Here is a 24504-nt window from a genome sequence, read left to right on the forward strand (position 1 = left end):
GCAGAGTTCATCACAATAGCACTGCGGACCACTTGATCCATAGCATATGACACCTGACTGCGGATTGCAGCAGCCATCATATCCCACTGCCACACAGGAGCCTATTAGTAACAAATGAACATTATGGACTCAATTGTATTACAGTGCAACTACCTTACCTAATGTGCTTGATGGGTTGACTGAAGAGTAGCAATGAAAGAGAATAAAGATTATCATTATAATTGTATTATGTTGCCATGCATGCAAAAGATGAAAAATTAACTATACCTGAAGGACAGTATTGCTCAATGTCTGTACAGCAATCGCCAAAAAAGTGACAGGATTGATCACAATAGCAGACACCATCAGATCCATGACAGGAGAGTGAGACATTAGTCCCTGGTATGCAGCAACTTTTGTAATTCATTCCAGCACATGTACCTGTTAAGATAATAATAGCACAATCAGTAAAAATTGTCTGCATAATGAAGTTAGGATGCTGATATCTGTGCAAGATTTTTCTTCATAAGCCATTTAATATGGGCTCTATTATACTGTCTAATATTATTGGGCAACACATAAATAAAACCAAACTACTTTATAACTTCTCAGTAAAATGGAGGATGTATGTTGCTCACCATTATCAAAGCCGTGATCAGGAGGAAAAGTACCTAAAAATAATAAAATCAATTAACCATTACCCACCTCCTTCCCTCATTCATTCTCTATCTCTCTCTCACTGACCTGCACAAACGCTGCCAATGTCAGTGCAGCAATCATTATACTCATAGCAAAGGTGATCACAATAGCAATTATGTGGAAGCCCATAACAGCTTGCAGAGTTGCCCACGCTGCAACAGGTACTAAAACCAGCAGCTACACACGAACCATCTAGAATAAAGTAGTAATTGACTCTGCAGTCCTAAAACTGTGTTTTTGACACAAGCTAGATCTAGTTATATTAAGCTGTTTACTAGCAAGTTGCTTTTTATGCTTGAAGATAGACTAGAGGTACTCTCCATTTATTAGAACTGACCAACAGTTGCCTAATATTATATAATGCTTGGTTGACTTACTTGTTGCTTGAGCATTAGATCTACCATTGAGAGTTAGAACGATCAGTATAACCAAAAGAGACAGACACCCTTTCCTAAATGCAACGGATTGAAGTTGCTTTTATAGTCTTTCTAACCTCTTTTGAGACATTTCTGTATCTTCTGTGAGCTGCAAAACTGCGGCAGGGCGTGGCTCAAAACTGCGGCAGGGCGTGGCTCAAAACTAGATCTAGACTAGCCAAACACGTTAATGAATATTATTATCATTATCAAAGTCTGGTCAGTGAGGCTAAATGCTGAGATGAATGCAAATTCATTGTGGGATGGAAACTGATACATGTATGCATGGCAACTACATGTACATACAGTGAGGGACATCATTGACATGTGTAAGATAAGATAGAGAGTAAATACTAGATTCACAAGGTAGATCTTGTTTCATATTAAACAAGTTGCCATGGACAGTAATTTGCGTGTTGATATTACATGATGTGTCAGTGTGCATAATGCATTATATATACAAGAATGGAATGTCATTGTGGTAAAAGAGCAGCCTATATCATTTTATGTGCAACAAATAAATGTTTTGTTTTAAAATGGTGTTGACTCTCTTGGTCTTGATGCTATATATTTTTGCTATTATCATCTTGTGACATTTTTAGATAAGCATAAGAGACTCCTCTGACTCCTCCATTATCATCATCATCATCATCATCATCATTTACAACAAACTGTAGTTGAGCACGGTTTCCATTTAAGAGCCTCTCAGATATCTCAACAGCTTCGTATTGATTTGGAGGCCTTTGTTTCTTCCTAAAAATTAAAAATGGTATCAATATAGATCTAAATATACTATCTATGTAATAATTTATAGAATGTTACACTCATGATCATACAGTGTATGTGTGTATTGTTTTTAACTCACTGTATGACTACAACAATCAGAACTCCAGCAGCTGCTAGTATCATGACAAACATAATTCCAACTATAATGCCAAGTATTGTTAGAAAGCTTAAAAGAGAATTGTTTTTATTCTGATCGCTAGTAAGTGGCGATTCAGTGGCAGTGGAAGATACTTCAACGCTAGTGAAGTTTAGGTGTTTATAATTATGAATGCCAGACTACAAAATTATAATTCATAGTAAAATAATTTTTTATTTTTGCATACATACTTGTATTGATTTTTGGAGGGCATCTTTGCTAAGAATTGTCATTGGACCCAATCGAACATAGAGCCTTACTACTATACTACTGGATGCTCCATCTTTGTAATCATATATTATTACATTGCTGACATCAATGTTAGTACTATTGAATAAAATTAGTGATTTAATTAACAATAGTCATAATGTGAGTTAACTCACTCTCGTTTGGATCTAATCCCTACACCTTCACAGCTCAATGAATGAGCAGAGCAGTAGTCATTGACAGAGTACATTGTTGCCTTTTTGAAGTTGCTTTGTTTATCTTCTTTGAACTAAAGAAGCAATTACACATTAGTACATGCAATTCATAGCTCACTAATTTGGTAGTATATCCTCGGACTATAACACTCAATAAGTCCTTATCAGTAACAACTATTGGAACAATAGTTGATGTTGGATTAATATGTGATGCAGTTGGATGTCTAGAACTTGAGTGCATGATTGTACCTGATGGATGCATGAGATCAGAAGAATGCATAGAACCAGAAGAATGCACAGTACCAGAATGGCTATGAGTACTTACTAGATGGATGCATAGTATCAGATGAATGCATAGAACCAGTTGGATCCATAGTACCAGATGCATGCATAGAATCAGTTGGATGCATGGAACCGGAAGGATGCATAGTACCAGAATGGCTATGAGTACTAGATGGATGTATAGTATCAGATGAATGCATAGAACCCGATGGATGCATAGAGCCTGATGGATGCATAGAACCTGAATGGCTTTTGGTACCTGGTGGGCTTCCTGTTGGAGTTGGAATAGCTAGAGAATTAATGAAAATATTGCAATTAAGGTGTGTGTTTTTCTAATTTGGAACAAAATTTAGTTAAGAAACCAAAATTATTATAGAAAATTTGGTCTGGGGTTTATGCTATAATTTTTACCGCATCCAATTTGAGATATGTCATTACAGCAGTTCCCACTATCATAACAGTCAGCACTGCAGGAGCAGAGTCCATTGCTACCAGTGCATGTGTTGGAGGAGGATCGTACACAGCATGACAAATGACCAGCAGCTATGCAAGAACCTTAAAGAAGCAACCATTAAGTGTATCTATGCCTGCATAACTATTTGAATAGGCTTACCAGCTCCTGGATTGACAGTTGGGCTAACAGTAGGTGCTAAGGAAAGAAAGGAATAGGGTCAAATATTTAGTTCTTAGTTATAGAAAGACACAATTGTATTACAGTGTCACTAGCTCACCTAATGTATTTGATGGGTTGACTGAGGAGTAGGAACAATAGAGAATAAAAAAAATCATTATACTTGTACATGGCCATGCATGCTGCAAAAGATTAAAAACTAACTATACCTGAAGGACAGTATTGCTCAATGTCTGTACAGCAATCGCCAAAGAGGTGACAAGATTGATCACAATAGCAGACACCATCAGATCCATGACAGGAGGGTGACACATTAGTCCCTGGTATGCAGCATTTTGTGAAATTCATTGCAGCGCATGTGCCTATTAAAATAATAATAGCACAATCAGTAAAAATTATCAGCATAAGAACGTTAGGATGTTGCAAAATTTTTCTTCATAAGCCATTTACTATGAGCTATATACTGTCCAATATTATTGATAGAATTTGAAATTACATAAGTAAAACCACCATCTCATAATTTCACAATAAAATGGAGGACATTAAGGTTGCATGCTTACCAGAGTCAGGAGGAATTATAGTACCTAAAAATAATAAAATCAAATCATTACTCACCTCCTTCCCTCATTCATTGCCTCTCTCTATCTCTCTCACCTGATGCACAAACACTGCCAATGTCAGTGCAGCAATCATTAAACTCGTAGCAAAGTTGGTCACAAAAGCAGTCATTGGGAAGCCCATGACAGCTTGCAGAGTTACCGACACTGCAACAGTTACTAAAACCAGCAGCTACACATGAGCCATCTATAGAATAAATTAATGGGTATTGATTCTGCAATTCTAAATGTGTTTTTGACACAAGCTAAGCTTGTTTCCTAGAGAGCAAGTTGGACTATATGTAACATAAGGCCGTTGCCTTTTATGCTAGAAGATAGACTAGAGGTCTGGTTCTCTCCATTTATTAGTACTGACAACCAGTTGCCTAGTATTTTATGCTTGGTTGACCTACTTGTTGATGCTTGAGCATTAGATCTACCATTGAGAGTGAGGACAATCAGTAGAACCAAAAGAGAAAGACACCTTTTCCTAAATTCAACGGATTGAAGTTGCTTCTCAAGTCTTTCTAACCTCTTTTGAGACATTTCTTTACCTTTTGTGAATTGAGCAGCAAAACTGCAGGGCGTGGCTCAGACTAGAGGCAAACATTATAATAATGAATATTATTATTACCAAAACAATGATTCTACTTTCAAAATAGTGCAAAAGAAATACAGAAGTACAGTAGAATGTCAGAGGAAATGATTATCAAACATTATTATACAGAGCAGCAGAAAAAATAGCATTAAGTTACAAAAAAATTCTTGCAAGACTGCATGTACATGTGAGGGAAATGTGACAATATTATTGTTCAAAACGGAAAACAATAAAAGTTTCAGGTAGTATATAGACTAATAATAGGCAGCATGGTAAAAGAAATGTGCATTAAAATAAAACAAAGATCATTAGAGCTCAGCTGTCTCTGCTGTGGTTTCAGTTTTTCCACCTTCAGTTGTCTCTCCTTCAGTGTTTTCTGACATGGCCTCTTGCATTTTCTCATACCCTTTCTCAGAGAAAGGCTGGTCTTGATCATATCCAGGAGTGTCCATTTCAACACAAGAGCTCCTGTTACTGAGGAAGCCACTTTCACTGCGCACGACCAAACCGTCTTTGTCATATTTATGAGTCTTATACTTCAGCCTGTGAAAGAAACAAGAAAAATAATTATTCAATAGCTGCTTGTACTCGATAATGCAAGCTGTACAGCTACTGTCTATCTGGAAATTTTTTTGTGATTTTAATTTTACTGGATTAGAATTTTGCAAAAATTAGATTACCCATATAATTACATGCCACATTCAATAATACATGACACAGTCTTATTTAGTAAAAATTAAATCACAGCACAATTTTAAAACACAAAAATTTCACCGCACAAATTTCCTGATTTACGGCATAAGCTGCAATTATATCATGAGTGTAAATCTAACCATATTATAACTAAGACAGCCACAACTACACCAATCACTATAAGAAGGATGATGATTCCAAGGGCAAGACCAGCAGAAGCACCAGCAGAGAGACCTGATGATTTAGAAGTATCTCCAGGAGTTGCTACTGTTGTGGTGCTAGTCTTTTGTACACTCATAGTGGTGAAACCAGCACGTCTAAATACACCATTATTTATTCCATCCTATAATAACAATAAGGAGAGTAGAAATTAATATTTATAGATTTATATTTATTGATAATAGATGAACTAGAAATATTAATGTGTAATTTTTTTGCAAAATATACTATATTTTGTAATAAATATTTTTTGAATGGAAGTAATGTCATGTACACGCATGGGCATAAATTTAACAGGCTTTGCCCCATTCGTAAAGAAAACATGTCTACTCACTTTAATGGCATCCTCTAAAGTATCAGGATCATATCCAACACCACTTCTAACCATCACATAAAACTCAATAGTCATACGACCGCCTCCAATATCCTTCACTTCTTTAATATATACATTATTGCTATCAATATTCTGGAAATGATTGTCAGAATCTCTGCAAAAAATAATGTACTTTTAAAATTAATTCCTGTTGCTTTTTTTTTTACCTCTTTCTAGAGGAGCATTCTTGTTTTGCGCAGTAACTGTTTAGAGACAAGGCAACAGCATTTTTGAAAGCATTACGGTCAAGCTGTAGAGAAAAAGAGAAAGAAAAATAGAAAAAAGATCAATGAAGTAACAGTGTGATAAAAAAGAGAGAAAAAAGAAGTAATATTTCTCTTATGCGTACGTTTCCTGCAGTTATTTCTCCTCCACTGATAGTAGCAGTAAGAGATATCTGCCCAACATTTGTTGGCTCAACCAGTGGTGGAATTGAAGAAGAAGTAGCAGATGAAGAAACACTGGAAGATTGTTGTATAGCACTGGAAGATTGTTGTAAAGTATTGGAAGATTGTTGTATAGTACTGGTTGTTCTTGATGGTGTAGGCCTAGTGCTCCTAATTTTAGAAGATGTGGGGATCCCTGATGTGGTTGACATGGCAGTGGAAGTTATTCTCGAGGTCATTGTGGTACTCATTAATGGAGGAGAAGTTGAGGATGGGACAGGAGGAGAGGTAGAGTTGATTCCTTTAAAGGCAAAAATAATTCTATCACTAAATATACTTTTAATGCAGGAAATAAATAATTATTATTAAGTACAACCACTGCTATAGTCTAATATGCTTGAAAATAAACACATACATGCATAGCACAACAATTTTTACAATACAATGTATAAAAAATTGAAATTTTATTATGCACACACACACTAGCTTACCTTTGGGTTGGCATCGTATACTAATAGGATCAGAAAAGAAGAAGAAAAAGCCGTAGTAACGCAGTGAGCAGTCCCAGACTCTGTTCTCATCTCCCTGGCATACAAAATAATCAAAGGCAACTGGAAGTGTATCGCCTCCAAAAATATCACTGGTGTAAATACGGCTACCTATAAATGAAAAAAAATAATATATATATATATTGTCAATATTCCTCTTGTATACATTATTAGAAAAGCAAATAAGAAATTGAGAATTTCCTCATAGCCATTTTAACAGAAGAAATTCGATCCCATTTTTAAACAACATTAAAAATTCTATAACAAATCCAATTTTGATCATAATCAGTTCAAGCTTTCTACACAACATAAGTACATGTATATGCATCACAAAAAATTATAAAAATGGAGAATTTTCTCCTTGTCAAGTTTGATAAAATTTGGTCCAAGACCCTGTACTACTACATTATACAAGGGTTTTGGCCCAATTTTGAAGCAACTCAAAATCAGTTCAAACTTTCTACACAATATAAGTACATGTACATGTATTAAAAAATTATAAAAATTTAGAATTGTTTTTTACACTTTACAATATCCTTTACAGTATCACTAACCTTGATCAGAGAAACCCAACTGACGGCATACAACAGCAGACTCAAGTGTTATCACTCCAAAATCATTGATAGTTCCCCAGGTTTTACCATAGCATATCTCCAATCTTCCTTCTAACTCTGAGGCCCCTCCAGTCAAACGAATATCACCATCAGTACAATTAGACACTAAAAAGAAAGTAAAAATAGCATGTAGCTTATTTCATTATTTAAAATTAATTAATTATTAATTTAAAATTATTAATAATAGAATCATTATTAATTATAGAAATTACTAAAAATAATAATTTTATAAGACATGCAGCCTTTCAAGTGCACATACACTGTGCATTAAAATTTGAAAATGTATTATTGCTTTATTGTACGTACAATCATTGATAATTTGACTGAAAGACTCAGACAAAACAATTAAAAAATGAATCACAATAGCAATTAACATACATATATATATATATATATATATATATATATATATATATATACTGTACATACATGTACATATACATGAATTGGTGTGCTTACTTGGAGCAGGACAAATAATGCCAGTATTATACTGAACTGGCCTTGCATTCCTCACTAGACTATAATCACAATCATACACTGAGATCCTTCCATAGCAACTCATCCTTAGGGACAAGTTTGCACTTTTATTAGCAAAAGTAGTAACATTTGCACCTATTAAAAAATATTGAATAAAAAATAGCAAATTACATTGACTACATTACTGTAGGAGTGTTATACACTTACCAATTGCACCAAAGCCCAATCTGTTACATGCAATCCGTAGGTTATTGCTGGACCACGAACTGGACAATGGAATCCAATCAATTCCATTCCAACAGACCTCTGGCCTTCCCTCTCTCTCGGTAGAACCATTGACTAGTCTTAGAGACCCATATGTACAGTTAATGGAGACTATAAAGCAGAAAGAAAAAGAAAAAAAATACAAGTAAGTAACTATAATATTATTTTAAAATTATTATCATTTGCGATGAATTCTTAGTATTATAGATACTTGGCAACAACTGAATGTAAACAATGTGTATCATATAATGCATGTATCTGATTTAAGCCACACAAACCATCAATTAAAAAGAGACAAACATTTTTTTAGTTGTTACTTTACAAAACTGTAATAAACAACTTACCATTAGCATAGCATCGAACACCCACATCACTACTGTGATCATAGTTTCCATATGTTAAATTTCTGTGATCACAATTCAACAAGTAGTTGTCATTACTTGTACAATAAAATGCCGAAGAATATATGGGGCCTTTTCCTGGTACTGGTGTAATAACGTCAGCAACTGATGAGGAGAGAAAATAGAAAAAGAAAGAAAAAAGTTGGAAATAAGCAAGTAGGAAAAAAGTAGCAGCTATATTTAAAATTACTTTAATATGCAAATACACACAATCATTTATTATTCCTATACACAGGAGCCCATGATAATATCCTTTTTTGCTTACTGAATCTTGAATATCCCAACTGCCTACAAACAAGCTTTGCATTAGAGCCTGACCATCTAAAGCTTCTTGGTATAGTATGCCAGAGTCCTTTGTAGCACATTTCAACACGACCATCCAACTGTGAAGACCCATCCACCAGCTTCACTTCTCCACTGACATTACACTCAACTAGAAAACAATGAAATTAATTTATTGTCTAAGCCAGAACATTATACAGTAAAACGAATACATAACTTTACAAAAGATGTTAATTTCAGTGTAGGCATATCATAATAATAAATATACAGTAGCACAAAATATCTCTACAAAGTTTGTTTTTTATACAACAGCTACATATGTAGCATTTATTCTTTTTTCCCTAAGGCTTTTATAAAAGTCTCCTTAATGTTTTAGGGATTTTGGAAAAGTCTTTGAAAAGTACCTATCAAATCTTACTGCTAGAAGCTCAAAGTTTGCCTTATTTAAACAATGTTAGAGCTAGCCCATTAAAAGGACCAACAGAATAAGTATTATACATTATAATGGGCTCACCTCCTGCTTTACATCTAACTCCAGAGTCCCTGCTGTGATCACAGGAGCCAATAGTTGCTGTATGGATACATTCTAAAAGACTGTTCTCTGTTCCACTGCAGGTCAATGAGCGAAGCAATGTCTCACCAGAACCAGAGCCATAATAACTCTCCTTGTATGCTATAGCTAAGGGAGAAGAGAGAGAGAGAAAGGGAATAAAAGGAAATAGAATTAGAAAAATTAGAATCCACCTACTAATTGATGTACTTATAATTTCGTTATAAAAATTATTTAAAATTAGACCAAAAATAATATACATGTACAAAATTAATTATTGATATTGTGATCGGGCCTGTAGTGATTAGCTTACCAACTCCAGTGCTATTGTATCCAAGCTGGTTACAGACTACAGTAGCATCACGCACTTCCCAGTAATTGTCACAAACTGTACTCCAAGTGCCATATATGCATACCTCCACTCTACCGTCGTAGTTTCCGGTACCATTGACAAGTCGAGCAAGACCGGTTTCACAATCACCAGGAGCAGAATCTAAAATATTATTAAATATTAAAAATTTTTCTTGAGCAGTAAAAATTCTGATATATTATTCCGGAAGTTAAGAACATCAATATGTATCAAAAAATGTAATATAAATTTTGAAGTCATTTTTTGAAAAAACCATGGGAGTGATTTTGGGGCCATTTTTTGGAATAAAAGCATGGGCTATAGTCTTGGGTATTTTTTAAGGATTTTGGCATTTCTTAAAATGGCTGTACCTCAAAAAATAATTGTTGGAATTAGCTCAAACTTTCTACACAGCATAAGGACATCAATATGTATCAGAAAATGTAATAAAAATTTGGGGTGATTTCGGAGCCATTTTTTCAAAAAAAACCATGTGCTATAGTACAGGGTATTTTTCAGGATTTTGGCATTTTCTTAAAATGGCCGTAACTTGATAAATTGAAGTCGGAATCAGCTCAAACTTTCTACACAGCATAAGGACATCAATATGTATCAAAAAATGTAATAAAATTTTGGGGTGATTTCGGAGACATTTTTTGAATAAAACCATGGGCTATAGTACAGGGTATTTTTCAAAATTTTGGTATTTTCTTAAAATGGCCGTAACTCAAAAAATATTTGTTGGAATAAGCTCAAACTTTCTACACAGCATAAGGACATCAATATGTATCAGAAAATGTAATAAATATTTGGGGTGATTTTGGAGACATTTTTTGGAAAAACCATGGGCTATAGCCTTGGGTACTTTTTAGGATTTTGGCATTTTTCTTAAAATGGCCGTAACTCAAAAAATATTTGTCAGAATCAGCTCAAACTTTCTACACAGCATAAGGACATCAATATGTATCAAAAAATGTAATAAAATTTTGGGGTGATTTCGGAGACATTTTTTGAATAAAACCATGGGCTATAGTACAGGGTATTTTTCAAAATTTTGGTATTTTCTTAAAATGGCCGTAACTCAAAAAATATTTGTTGGAATAAGCTCAAACTTTCTACACAGCATAAGGACATCAATATGTATCAGAAAATGTAATAAATATTTGGGGTGATTTTGGAGACATTTTTTGGAAAAACCATGGGCTATAGCCTTGGGTACTTTTTAGGATTTTGGCATTTTTCTTAAAATGGCCGTAACTCAAAAAATATTTGTCAGAATCAGCTCAAACTTTCTACACAGCATAAGGACATCAATATGTATCAAAAAATGTAATAAAATTTTGGGGTGATTTTGGAGACATTTTTTGGAAAAACCATGGGCTATAGCCTTGGGTATTTTTCAGAATTTTGGCGTTTTCTTAAAATGGCCGTAACTTAATAAATTGAAGTCAGAATCAGCTCAAACTTTCTACACAGCATAAGGGCATCAATATGTATCAAAAAATGTAATAAAAATTTGGGGAAATTTTTGAGCCATTTTTTGGAAGAAACCATGGGCATGGTCCATGATTATTTTAAAAAATGGCTTCAAAATAAGGAGTAGGAACAAACATAAGCTAAAAGGTCTTAAAGCAATGCAAACACAAATTTTATAAACATACATATAAATATCCTTTTAGATTTTGCCCCAGGGGAGGGAAATTTATAATATTGAAGGGGGCTTGTGCTATACTAATACTAAATAATAATAATTCAAAAACTATTGTTTAAAGGCCCTCGGGCCCCTGGAAAAATCTTCAAGCTTACCATTGTAGCATCTCACTCCTACGTCATCATCACGACGACAAATATATGTGAATGATGTACTGTATCTACACTGCGACCATTTTGTCTCATTCCCAGTACAATACATTGCATCAATGAACGTTGGAACTGTACCTCCAGGATAAACATTGGCATGATAAGGAGAAGCATCTGTAAAATAAATAAGTACAACAAGCAACACTTCTTAAATTTAGATAAAGATTCTGTACTAAAGTATAGGTTATTTTGTCAAAATAATAATTATATTATAATAATTGTAAAGAAGCAAAAGTATATTCATGCAATACTAATGCACTAGCAGTTGGATTGCCAGTATCATATTCTTGCTTTACTTACAGTCTCCGCTATATCCCAACTGCTTGCATATAACTTGAGCGTCTCTATGATCCCAAGAGCTATCACAGACTGTTCCCCATTTTCCACCTAAACACAGTTCAACTCGACCCTCATAAGGAGCATCACCATCAACCAAACGAACATCACCTACATCACATTCTGAAGGAATATAATATTAAATACCATAAAGATTGAAGCACAGTTACAGTACATAACTACAGCTACTGTATGAGTTCTGCATTAGATTGGGTATAAGTATTTTATGCAACGGTGGTTTTAAAAGTAGCTATTAATTTCCTTTGTCATTCTTCTTTCCCTCTCTTCCTTACAATTAAGCTATACATGTACATTGTAAATATACACCTACAATGTTAATATTATGCTGCACTTTAAAAACTTGAATAATTGTACATTGAAAATGTAGTTAAATGTTTCTTCTCTCTCCATCTTACCAATCAAGCTACAGTTGACTCCAATAGTCCGTGAGCTGGTACAACTTCTTGTGTCAGGATTATATCTTACACAGTCAAGGAGACTATCGGGTGAATTAGTACACGATACATCCCTCAACCAGAAAGGCCCTGTGGCATTACTTCTAACATAACTAGCAGCAGTTGCAAAGACTGCAGTCGACCCTGTAACAATAAATAACAACAACAATAATAACAATAAAAAATTAATTTTAAGTTTGCTAGTGGTTACTAATCTTGATCCTACCATAATAACGATAACAAAGATCCTGCAGTAATTCACATTATAAACTGTAGCACATGCAATTCACACTAGCTCTATAAACCAAACTCTGACACATTTACATGTAGTTTAACAATAAATTACCGCTTATCTGAAAAATTTTTCTGTCAGTACAATTTTACTGGATTAGATTTTAGTAAAAATTAGATCACCCATAGAATTACATGCTGCATTCAATAATACATGACACAGTCTTATTTAGTAAAAACTAAAACAGTACAAATTTAAAACAAAAATTTTCTACAGAACAAATTTCCTGATTTACGGTACGTGTATGCTATTCCAACCATAACCCTCTTACTACCTTTGCTAGCAAATCCTAATTGCCCACAGACAACATCAGCTACATCATCATCAGGGCTCGTGTCACATAAAGCTCCCCATTGTCCATTGAGACAGAGCTCCACTACACCTGATCTATTATTAGGACCTCCGAATAGTCTTACATCTCCAGCAGTACAGGAACCGGCCATTAGTTCTAAAAATAGAACATTGCATGATGTAATGTTATACACTGTTAGTTATAGCAAAAATGTGATATTAATAGATAAGACTTCTAAAAATAGAACAGGAGACAAGTTTGTTTCTTAAAAATAATAATTCTACAAATATGCACATTAATCTTGACAATTATACTTAAGTAGGTGTTAAAAACAGAACACAGAATGATGTAATGTTAGTTACTAAAGATATCGTGCTGTACTATTTACCTGATGTGTTGTAGCACTTGACTCCAGCATCATCAGAGTGGAAATAAACAGGAGGGAACTTCCAGGAGGAACACTCAGTGAGATTAGCCTCATCTCCATCACAGTATGTGTAGGCAAGAGCAACAAGACCAGAACCAGCACCAAAATAAGCATTATAATAGAGGAGTGCCACTGTAAATAATAACAATAACAATAACAATAATAATAATAATAAAGAATAGCAAACATAATAAGAATAAAAATATTGAAAAATACCCAAGGCTATAGTTTATGCTTTTATTGAAAAATGGCTCAGAAATTATCTCTATTCATTTTGATGATGAGGCTCCTACTTCTCTTTTGAAATGAGCTAACTAAAACTCTGAAATATATTTCTGCTAGCTTTATTAATTTTGACATTTAGCTTAATTGTAATTTTATCTCTCCCTCTGTGTACAATATCAATAGCTTGATTATAATAATAATCATAAAGTAATAAAGTAATAATAGTAGAAAAAGGAGGAGAGAAAAAGAGAGGCCGACCTTGATCAGAGTATCCAAGCTGGCGACAGACAATTTTAGCAACGTTCGATTGTAGTAGGAATGAATCCACCGTCCCCCAAAGACCATCAACACAGACTTCAATACGTCCTTCAGAAGGATCAGACCCACCAACCAACTTCACCTCACCATGATTACATACACCACCTAAATAGATAATAAATATTTTAACATTATTTATATATTTAATTTCATTCGATATACATGCAGTGTACATGTAATCAAAGTAATTGGCTACATTGTCATTATGCTATTATAACTGCAAAACATGTACATATACAGCTATACAGTACATGTACATGTACATGCACATACGTAATACATGTAATGTGGCTCTTACCAACAAGACATTTGATACCAACGTCTTCAGCATGAGTCTCAAGGCCATTATTATAATCATAACTGCAATCAAGTATAGTCTCCTCAAATCCATAACAGAACACGTTATCCAAATGAACTGGACCAACACCTCGACCATATGTACCAATTCTATCTACCATACCTGTACAAAAGAAGAGAAAGAGAGGGAGAGAGAACAAGACAAGTAAATGACACATTATACATAGATAATAAATAATACACTAACCTCGAGAGCTGAATCCTAATATACTACATACAGTGGAAGCAGAGACTGAGTCCCACCTATCATCAGATACAGTACCCCACACTCCTCTAATGCAGACCTCAAGCCTTCCTTCACTAGGTGAAGAACCATTCACTAACTTGATTGCACCTTCTGGTGAACACTCAGCTATAATAGAGAGAAAGAGAGGGAGAGAAAGAGAGAGGGGGGAGAGAGAGAGAGAGAGAGAGAGAGAGAGAGAGAGAGAGAGAGAGAGAGAGGGAAGAGAGAGAGAAGGGGGGGAGAGAGAGGGGGGGAGAGAGAGGGGGGAGAGAGGGAGAGAGAGGTGATTTAAGGCAAGTTAGACATCATGTTTCTTATTAGGACTAACCTTTCGCCAGACATTGAACACCAGCATCTTCTCTGTGGGCACAGTTGAACTCAAGGATGTGAGTGCAGGTGGTTAGATTGAGCTCATTTCCGACACACCGTAGACCTGATAGGAAGACAGGACCTTCTCCTTCACCAAAATGAGCATTGTGGTATGGCTTTACATCTGAAGAAAGGGAGAGAGAGAGAGAGAGAGAGAGAGAATAAATGAAAAATAAGATTTATATCACTAAGACAAAAGTTTGTTTAAATAGGATAGGATTTTAAACTACATAAAGTCCTGATATTAGAGGAATAATATAAAAATTATGAATAAAATAATAATAATTCTTACAGGTAGAGGGGAGTCCTAGCCCATTACAGGCGACTTTAGCATCATCAATGTTCCAATTGTCATCACAGACAGTCCCCCAGACTCCGTTAATGCAAATCTCAATTGTACCCGAAGTATCGTTACCTGATACCAACCCAGTTCCATTGACTAGTCTCATATCACCATGAGTACACATAGCTTTAAAAGAAAAGACATTTACGATTATAAACAATTAAAAGTGTACAAAAAACATTCAATATTCATATTCTTGTGAAGCAAGTTTTTTTTATTAATAACATGCAAATCTACATGCATCCTGAATATAAGTATAGCCATGAAATTAAAGCTTTTAAGATATTCAATCAACATAGATACTAAAACAACGTACCTTAAGGTTACTTTTAAATACGGGTACTATTAATTGCGAATTTTGCGTTTGGGTTAAAATCGCAATTATTAATACGCGCAATTATTAATAATGACATCATGATGCCATATAACTATTAGTAATAATTACTTAATCACAATTTTTAATACCAGCAAAATCTCCTCATGCTAAAATCGCAAAATTTAGTACTCGCAATTAAAAGTCACTCTAAGGTAAATCTACAAAATTTAAAATTTGCAAAAGTTATGCTCTATAAATTAAAGCAGCACAAAGTATTACCTTCAGAAAGACATGCTACACTGACAGTCTGAGAATTAGTGCAGAAGAATGGTCTGATTGATGAGCACTCTGATATATTGGCTTCATTACCGCTACATCTTAAGTTATTGCGCAAAATAGGTAAAGTAGTTGGACCAAATGATCCCTCTCTGATTGGCACTGGATCTATAGGGAAAGAAAAATAAAGGATGAGAGAGAGAGAGAGAGAGAGAGAGAGAGAGAGAGAGAGAGAGAGAGAGAGAGAGAGAGAGAGAGAGAGAGAGAGAGAGAGAGAGAGAGAGAGAGAGAGAGAGAGAGAGAGAGAGAGAGAGAGAGGAGAAAGAGAGATGGTGGGAAAGGGATATTTAAAAGGTATTCTTTCATATTCATTATTCATCCATTTTCACACATGCATAATATTACTTACATTGATATGGCAGCCCTAGGTGCCTGCATACCACAGTAGCATCTTTCTGGCCCCATAAAGTGTGACATATTGTGCCCCAAACCCCCTCAATGCAGGCTTCAACTCTTCCTTCATAACTTAGCGAGCTACCAGCCAGTCTGACCTCACCAATGGTACAATTACCTTAAAACAAAAGAATACGTCATATTAATAATGTGAAGCATACAGGCTTTTCCATTGGGAAAAGGATGATTTCTTTTCTCATATATCATGAGTTTTTAATTACACATACAGTATGTACAGTGAGAAATGTTGGTGAACAATTATATGTAAGTTCAAGAATTTTTAAAAAAATGCTAAGCTAACAGGAGTTACAGGACACATAGTGAAACTCATTAAAAGGCAACCCAAATATCTTCACTACTACTAAATCCCATTATATACAAGCAAGGAAATAGATTTCCTTGTTTCTCTTACTTCCAGGGAGACATTTCACTCCAGCGTCTCTTTCATGAGTACAAAAATCGGTATATGGCGAGTGGTTGCAAAGCAAGAGGTTTTCTTCATTTCCGGAGCAAAACATACGATTGAGATAAATAGGACCTTGAGTGCCATTGCCATAATAAGAAGATCTGTAAATTGTTACACCTAGAGAAGGGAAGGAAAGAAAGAAATATCGCAACTTAAAAATTTCTAAGTTCTATAATAGGGAGACATGAACAAAAATTATGAAAAAATTGTAAAGGAGGGCAAAAATTCATTATCCCTTTAAAAATTTTAATATTTATTATCCTGCAAATTTACCAATAAAAACAATTAATGCTTTACTTATACTCAAATAAAAGTTTTTGAGCCACCAGCATAATGTACATGTACATGTATATACACATGCGTTGCATGCGTTTAATTTATTATAATCTACTGTATACTTCCATAGCACAAGTAAAGCAATTCTATCTCTCCTTACCTGCTGTGGCGTATCCCAATTGTCTACACACGACTCTACCGTCAGCCTCAGACCAAAAACTATCACACACAGTTCCCCATACTCCACCAATGCATATTTGTACAGTGCCTTCGTATTTATCAGCACCATTGACCAATCGCACAGCACCAGTGGTGCAATTGCCAACTAAAGACAGAAATAAATAAAAAAATTAATAAATAAGTAAATTAATAAGAAAATGATAAGACAAAAAGCAACGCATTTGATGCAATTTAAAAATTATAAAAACAATATAACACCAAGTAATGCTGTAAGTGGAGACTGTTGCTTTTACTTGACCAATTATTCCATCCCTTTCCCCATCATCCAGTAACCATATGACCACTGTACAACTTCTGGCAGTATATACATGTACATGTATACAAACGTACCGTCCTTTCCATAGCACTGTATACCAACATCCTTAGCGTGTGTGTCAAATGCTGATGGCCTACTCCTGTAGGAGCAATTAACAAGATAATTTTCGTTACCAAAGCAGAATACTCCATCCATGACGATTGGTATATTGTAATTAGAACCAAAGACAGATGAGTCATAATGGAGTGCATCTGAAGAGAGAGAGAGGGGAAAGGAGAAAAAGAGCAAGAAAGAGAGAGAGAGAGAAAGAAAAAAAGGGGAAAGAGAGAGAGAGAACAAGAGGTAAAAAGTTCACATAGAAACACCACCTAGTGTATATACTTAAAACATCATAATTGTTATAAACATGTAGCAGATTATTAGTGTGAATAAATCAAGTCCTACATACTACTATGGGGCAATTGCTATTACATAGAGTACAATGGATGGATACCACAATGAGTACATGTACATGTATATGCTATTAGTTAAATTTTGTAATAAAATTGGAATTAGTATACTGACATCTCCTGGAGAATCCAAGCTGTGCGCAGACCACCCTTGCATCATAAAAGGACCACCCATCACTAGTGACAGTCCCCCAGACTCCATCATTACAAACTTCAAGACGACCCTCATACTCTGTGGTACCATTGACCAGTCTTATCTCACCATGAGTACACTCATCTGTAGAAAAACAAATATTATAAGATTATACAAAGAAAAAAGGGATAAATTGTAATACAAAATATACAATAATAATAATAATAATAATAAATGCAAATAAATATAAATAGTAATTGAATTAATATTCTGTTAAATAAAATAAAAACAAGTAATTAGAAATTAAAAATAATACAACACATAATGCAGTGATCTAATGAATAGTAGAATAAATAACACAAAAGTAATTACATTATTTACTGTTAATTAAATTACAATAATAATTACAAGCACTTACTGTTAGGATAGCAGTCAAGTCCAGCGTCTTCCGAATGTCTCTCAAAGGCAGTGTTAGTAGACGAGGCACAGTTGATGAGCCTTCGTTCGGTTCCAAGACAAAAGAAATTCCTAAAGAATATTGGGCCTTTGCCTTCCCCGTAATAAGCTCTGACACGCACTGTCAACACTGTATGAGATAATAAAAATAAACAATGATCATGTGAATGAATCATGATACACATCTTAGTGTACTGAATTACTAAAGTATAGTATAAAAGTTTTTCTATTAATTTCAAATAAAAATCAAAATTTAGCTGAAGATGAAGATTTTCTATACATGAACTGTATAGAAAATGAATAGATTTTTACTTTACATGCATAGAAATATTCAGGTGGCCGGGGCAATATAGCTTGAGAGGGCCCCCCGAGAATAAAAATCTAAACCCTGACCTTGATCAGAATATCCCAGTTGTCTACATGCAACTTGTCCGTCAGCGTAAGACCACCTGTCATCACTTATTGTTCCCCAAGTGTTGTTGATACATATTTCTATTCGTCCTCGATGAGGAACCGAGCCATTGACCAGCCTAATGTCACCATCATTACATGCTGTAAGGACAAGAGAGAGAGAGGGGGGGGAGAGAGGAGGGGAGAGAGAGGAGGGGAGAGAGAGGGGGGGGAGAGAGAGAGGGGGGAAAGAGAGAGGGGGGAGAGAGGGGGGGGAGAGAGAGGGGGGGAGAGAGGGTGGGAGAGACAGAGGAGGGGGGGAGAGAGAAGGAGAGAGAGCAAATAATACAGTAAAAATTAAGGAGTAAAAGAAAAGACATAAAAATTAACAATTTTAAGGCATGCACACATGTACACATGTACATGTATATGCAAGATATTGTAATTCACAAAATTTCCAATAAAAAGATTATTTCATACTTGCACTATGACAAATAAAACTTTCACACCATATACATTGTACATGTACCGTAAATCCTTAAATAGAAGCCGCATTCGAATAAACGCCGGGGTAGCAGTACAATTTAAATATAAATACGCAACATGAGCTTAGGGGTGTCTCAGTAGTCTAGTGGATAATGTCTGAAGTTCCAGAAGTCAAAAGCATGAGATCACGGGTTCGAATCCCGCTAGGCCCAAGCTTTTTTATTTTATTTTTATATATTTTTTCGAGGTCCAAATACCATTTTAGGAAATAGACGCCCGGGCTTTTATTTAAGGAAATACGGTATGTACATGTAGTACATACATCCATTAAAAACTTAATCTTTCACTTCTAAAATTGGTACACACACACACACACACACACACACACACACACACACACACACACACACACACACACACACACACACACACACACACACACACACACACAAATACAACTGAAATATTCTAATATTAATGCTTACTGTAATGTACATGTACAATGTATGCATGTACTTACGTGGCCGAGGGCAATAAAGGTAGACATAAGGAGTAGGAGCGGTATAAAACGGTGACACTACATCAGCTGGAGCAACTGTACAATTACTCAAAGAAGGGAACAATCCACGACAAAAGACATATACATTGGGACCATGAACTGGACCAAAGTTTATATTTTGAACATATGTTGGTGACAGGGAATCACTGAAGCCTAGCTCCCTACAGGCTATTCTTGATTGTAAACTGTTCCATATGAAAGCACTGATTGATGACCATACTCCCTCGTAACAATACTCTAGTCGTCCTATTCTTCCATCGACTGAATAATTGACAAATCTGTTGCTGAATAATCTGATTTGACCATTAGTACAGTTATCTGAGGGTAAAGAAAGAGAGGGGGAGAAAGAGAGGGGGAGAGAGAGGGGGGGAGAGAGAGGGGGGAAAGGGAGGGAGGGAGGGAGGGAGAGAGAGAAGAGTTGATGATACAAAAAAGTAAATGAGATCACAAGACAAAGAGAAAAGATGTAGAAATAGAATTAAATAAAGAAATGCAACTACTAGTAAAAAGAGGTGTATGAATAAAATGGACTTGTACTTGTAGTCTTAACATGACATAATAACAACTACACAAGTACAAGTACATGTACATTTATATACCAGTACACATAGAAATTATCAGACAGGAGACACAAGTATATAGACAGGAGACACAAGTGTACAAATCACAAAAGGTACAGATACAAGTACACATGTACATTATTTTACAAAAAGGCTCCTTCTGTGTATATAAGATTAAATATAAAAGTAAAATAAATAAATTTACCAGGAAGGTAGCATCTGACTCCAGCTTCACTGGCATGAGTACAGTCAGCAATATTGTCCTGATAGGGGCAGTGGGCAAGGTATCCTTCAGAACCAAAACAGTCCAAATTGTTCATAAATATAGAGCCATTGCCAGGAGGAAAGAATGAACTAGTGAATGCTCTACCAACTAATGATAAAGGAAGTAAATGAGAGAAAGAAAGAAGAGAGAAAAAAAACTATAATAATGTTACAGGATCTTACAAATGTGCATGCATTTGAGCAAGTTTAAAAATTTCTTAAAAAATCCGATATTGATTGGAATTAGTTCAAACTTTCTAGAACATGCACAGAAAATGTAACAAAAATGAAGAACTCTCTCCTAGTCAATTTCGACCAAATACCCTGTACTATGATAGCCCGCAGTTTCTTTATGTGCTACAAAGTGTTTGGCTTAGCTTTTTAAAATATACAACTTGACACAATTAACTCACTTGGTTGATATCCTAGCTGACTGCAAGTGGTAGTGGCATCAAGAACGTCCCAACGCTCATCACAGACGGTCCCCCACTGACCATTGAAACAAACCTCCACTCTTCCTTCTTCCTTGTAAGCTCCACCCACTAGTCTAACATCTCCCAAGTCACACACTCCGTCGCTGGTTGAGTTAAAACACTTGACGCCAGCATCTAACCCGTGGTTACAGTTGAATATAATATTTGAGTAGTCACAGTTAATAAGTTTGTCCTCATTCCCCGTGCACTGGAGTGAGTTCATTAATATTGGGCCGGATCCAAGGCCATAATAAGCGTTGTATATTGCTACAGCAGCTGTGGGTGGGAATTTAGACAATTTATAAATAATATCATGAAAGGTTAGAAACTTATTAATTGTAAATGTATTATTAACAAACTAACATGAGCAGACGTGTATAACTACATCTATATTTCACAAATAAACCAAAATTAAGTAAGACAATCAATCAAATTTATTTCCTCAAGCAAAGCATCAAGTATTCAAAAAGGTTGCATCTATTACACTACACTACATGTACATGTAACACTGCTATTGTCCATCACACAAAGTCAGAGAATAAAATTTTGACAAATGAAATTTTATTTCAAAATTTATAAAAAATTTTACTTCGCCAAAATCTGCTCCACAGTACCATTGGGAGTTATACTTACTGAAGTTTGAGTATCCTAATTGACCACAGACCACACGAGCATCAGTTGTTTCCCATTGTCTACTGCAGACAGTGCCCCACACTCCACCAATACACACTTCAACTCTTCCTTCATTATCATTAGATCCACCAACAAGACGAATGTCACCATCCTCACAACCTAAAAATAAAAGAATTAAAACGAGCAGTCAAAATTGTTCATAAAATGATTAATTAGATGACCACATGTACATCACAAAACATTTACATGTACATGCATTTGCAGCCCAAAACAAAAAATATACTTATGATGATCTATTAATTTTAAATGACTAAAATTTTATTGGATGACCCCAAAAAAATTTAACTGGATGACCCATTAAAATTTAACCATGCAACCATCGAAATTTTCCCCCAATACGCAGTAGCCCTACTTACTCTTGTTTGAGCACTGTACGCCGGCTGATCGGAGCACAGTGCATTGAGGATTAGCAACAACAGGACAATCCACAAGCTTATCTTCGAACCCAGAGCAGCGAACACTACCAAGCAAGAACCCATTATTACTGTGTCCATAAAAAGAAGCATAACGGACTCGATTACCAAACGCTCCGTAGCCCAGTTGGCGACAGACCACGTTACCGTCGGCCTGACTCCATTGGGTGTCACAGACCATTTGCCAAATACCATTGGCACAGACTTCAACTCGACCTTCCATTGGTGTATAACTGCCTATTAGTCGAACAGCACCGTTTGTACACTGGCCTGGTACTGTAGGAAACAAGTTAGATAGCTATTATGATATTTAAACGGATCAATATTTGAATATAATTAGCGACCGAGATTAAAAATAAGAAATTTATGTATAAATAATTTGCATAATTATATGATGGTAAAATATCTATGATTATAAAATGATTGAGGATAATTAAAAACTACTTCATGCAGTACATGTGTATATAAATACCTGTTATATTGTAGCACTTGATCCCAACATCGAACTGGTGGGCGATTATACGTGAGTTAGTGGTGTAAGTGCAATTAAAGATTGAAGGCTCATCTCCATCACAATTAATACTGTTAATAGCTACTGGACCTATACCTGGTCGCACTGGAATAACAAAACCAACTACAAAATAAATAAATAAATAAATAAATAATATAACGATCCTCAATTTGTCATCAACACAAATTTTATTAATATTATTCGAGTTCTCGCGAAATGGAAAAAAAATTGTAAGAACATTCATTCATAAAATTGCCTGTGCCTTACTTTTATCTGAATATCCTAGTTGACGGCAAGCTACTCTAGCAGTGAGTGAGGTCCAGCCAAAACGAGAGACGGTGCCCCAGACTCCTTGAGAACAGACCTCAACACGTCCTTCCAGATCAGTCTCACCATCAGAGAGTCTTATAGAACCATTAGTACATTGACCTGTGGAGAGAAGAAGAAAGGGAGAGAGAGAGAGGGGGGGAAGAGGGAGGAAAAAGTTTACATGATTCAGTAAGAAACAAAATGAAAGGGAAAAAAGGCGAAAATATATGAGAGAAGAAAGCAGCTCAAAAAATAAAAACAATATTAAAATAAATATATATATAAAATAAGTATAATCATGCATGTACATGTACAATAGATGTACATACCCCCAGAATAGCATCTCACTCCAACATCTTCAAAATGATGAGCAGTGGTCAGTACATTGTTATAAGGACATGCTGTGAGGTTGTTCTCATTCCCAGTACAACTTAGCAATGTCATTTGTAGCCTTCCATTCCCAGGACCAAAATATGCCCTTGGCAAAGGCTCAGCTCCTACAAAACAAAAAAAATTATATTTTTTTTGTATAATTTAAATATACAAAATAATGGACACTTTGGGAAAAAAGTTGCTCTGTTATACAGAGGTGTCCTTTATGTGGAGGTTATTTTATACGCTAAGGAATGTAATTGATACACTAGGTGCTGTTCGTTAAATGGAGGTGTACACTATAGAGAGTGTCCATTAAGAGAGACTATACTGAACATGTACATTGTGCTACAATCCTTACCAATGGTTGGGTAGCCAAGAGAGCGACAGACAACAGCTGCTTCCTGAGTACTAAAGCGATCATCTTCAACAGTTCCCCAGACACCATTTAAACAAATCTCAACACGACCCTCGTACTGATTCTGACCGTTGACCAGTCTCGTTAGACCAGTTGTATTACACTGGGCTATATTAGGAAAAAAAGGAGAAAAAGGGTACAATACAGTGGACAAAATATAAAAAATAGGAATGATTTTTCTCAGAAATTTTAATCTTTTCTAAAAATGATCAAAAATAAAAAATTGGAAAAATTAGAATGAACTCAAACTTTTTTACAGAGCATATATAAGAGAATCAACATGTACTTGTACATGTACAATCATTACCTGTGGGGTAACAGGCCACGCCTGCATCCTGGAAGTGTGAACATGACGCTGCAGCTGTGACTGAGTACCGACAGCTAGTGAGTCTTCGCTCAGTACCGAAACAACTCATAGAACTAGCAACAATCTCACTGGAGCCACGCCCATAATAACTATTAACAAACGGTACAGCATCTGTAGAAAAGAGAGGAAGAGAGAGAGTGCGCATAATAGTTATAAAATTGGGAAAA

General features: G+C 35.3%; 3 protein-coding genes across 3 annotated transcripts in view; all 3 read right to left on the reverse strand.

Annotated features, from left to right (window-relative positions):
- Nucleotides 1–1235, reverse strand: part of LOC109580444 (multiple epidermal growth factor-like domains protein 11) — a 5498-nt gene extending 4263 nt beyond the window's left edge. Inside the window, exons 1-7 of the mRNA XM_019993593.1 lie at nt 1172–1235; nt 1056–1129; nt 724–870; nt 618–650; nt 268–420; nt 159–179; nt 7–101 (exon numbers count right to left, since the gene is read on the reverse strand). Of these exons, the coding sequence (XP_019849152.1) occupies nt 7–101; nt 159–179; nt 268–420; nt 618–650; nt 724–870; nt 1056–1129; nt 1172–1185 (537 nt within the window). The 5' untranslated portion in view covers nt 1186–1235. The remainder of the gene's footprint in view (nt 1–6; nt 102–158; nt 180–267; nt 421–617; nt 651–723; nt 871–1055; nt 1130–1171) is intronic.
- A 191-nt stretch (nt 1236–1426) lies between these two features.
- Nucleotides 1427–4560, reverse strand: LOC109580445 (uncharacterized). Its single transcript, XM_019993594.1, has 14 exons — nt 4480–4560; nt 4361–4437; nt 4006–4155; nt 3912–3935; nt 3561–3713; nt 3452–3472; nt 3334–3369; nt 3132–3275; nt 2764–3009; nt 2557–2687; nt 2400–2512; nt 2208–2343; nt 1960–2156; nt 1427–1847 (listed from the first exon to the last, which is right to left on the reverse strand). Exons 1-14 carry the CDS (start codon nt 4491–4493, stop codon nt 1658–1660), a joined length of 1632 nt encoding a protein of 543 aa, XP_019849153.1. The 5' UTR covers nt 4494–4560; the 3' UTR covers nt 1427–1657.
- An 11-nt stretch (nt 4561–4571) lies between these two features.
- LOC100639096 (uncharacterized) overlaps nt 4572–24504 on the reverse strand; it is a 42173-nt gene continuing 22240 nt past the window's right edge. Inside the window, exons 30-70 of the mRNA XM_019993592.1 lie at nt 24278–24448; nt 23914–24078; nt 23510–23677; nt 23139–23300; nt 22833–22994; nt 22304–22636; nt 21888–22046; nt 21195–21530; nt 20723–20890; nt 19919–20275; nt 18916–19074; nt 18485–18652; nt 18049–18210; nt 17559–17735; nt 17149–17313; nt 16659–16829; nt 16203–16364; nt 15797–15961; nt 15151–15327; nt 14818–14982; nt 14451–14615; nt 14205–14366; nt 13847–14011; nt 13325–13495; nt 12919–13092; nt 12314–12496; nt 11862–12020; nt 11508–11675; nt 9666–9845; nt 9317–9481; nt 8786–8953; nt 8464–8625; nt 8063–8230; nt 7838–7990; nt 7319–7483; nt 6708–6875; nt 6180–6517; nt 5998–6080; nt 5792–5945; nt 5379–5581; nt 4572–5088 (exon numbers count right to left, since the gene is read on the reverse strand). Coding sequence (XP_019849151.1) covers nt 4854–5088; nt 5379–5581; nt 5792–5945; nt 5998–6080; nt 6180–6517; nt 6708–6875; nt 7319–7483; nt 7838–7990; nt 8063–8230; nt 8464–8625; nt 8786–8953; nt 9317–9481; nt 9666–9845; nt 11508–11675; nt 11862–12020; nt 12314–12496; nt 12919–13092; nt 13325–13495; nt 13847–14011; nt 14205–14366; nt 14451–14615; nt 14818–14982; nt 15151–15327; nt 15797–15961; nt 16203–16364; nt 16659–16829; nt 17149–17313; nt 17559–17735; nt 18049–18210; nt 18485–18652; nt 18916–19074; nt 19919–20275; nt 20723–20890; nt 21195–21530; nt 21888–22046; nt 22304–22636; nt 22833–22994; nt 23139–23300; nt 23510–23677; nt 23914–24078; nt 24278–24448 — 7541 coding nt within the window. The 3' untranslated portion in view covers nt 4572–4853. The remainder of the gene's footprint in view (nt 5089–5378; nt 5582–5791; nt 5946–5997; nt 6081–6179; nt 6518–6707; nt 6876–7318; nt 7484–7837; nt 7991–8062; nt 8231–8463; nt 8626–8785; nt 8954–9316; nt 9482–9665; nt 9846–11507; nt 11676–11861; nt 12021–12313; nt 12497–12918; nt 13093–13324; nt 13496–13846; nt 14012–14204; nt 14367–14450; nt 14616–14817; nt 14983–15150; nt 15328–15796; nt 15962–16202; nt 16365–16658; nt 16830–17148; nt 17314–17558; nt 17736–18048; nt 18211–18484; nt 18653–18915; nt 19075–19918; nt 20276–20722; nt 20891–21194; nt 21531–21887; nt 22047–22303; nt 22637–22832; nt 22995–23138; nt 23301–23509; nt 23678–23913; nt 24079–24277; nt 24449–24504) is intronic.

Source organism: Amphimedon queenslandica, unplaced genomic scaffold (genome assembly GCF_000090795.2).
Source record: "Amphimedon queenslandica unplaced genomic scaffold, v1.1 AMPQUscaffold_13491, whole genome shotgun sequence".
In the NCBI taxonomy this organism is placed as follows: domain Eukaryota; kingdom Metazoa; phylum Porifera; class Demospongiae; order Haplosclerida; family Niphatidae; genus Amphimedon; species Amphimedon queenslandica.

Excerpts from the sequence above, each read along its gene's own strand:
- LOC109580445 (XM_019993594.1), bottom strand. Across the intron at positions 2,688-2,763 it reads TGATACTATGCATCCATCTA|GTACAATCATGCACTCAAGT; the intron begins GTAAGTACTCAT and ends TGCATCCATCAG. Across the intron at positions 2,513-2,556 it reads GAGGATATACTACCAAATTA|TTCAAAGAAGATAAACAAAG; the intron begins GTGAGCTATGAA and ends TTGCTTCTTTAG.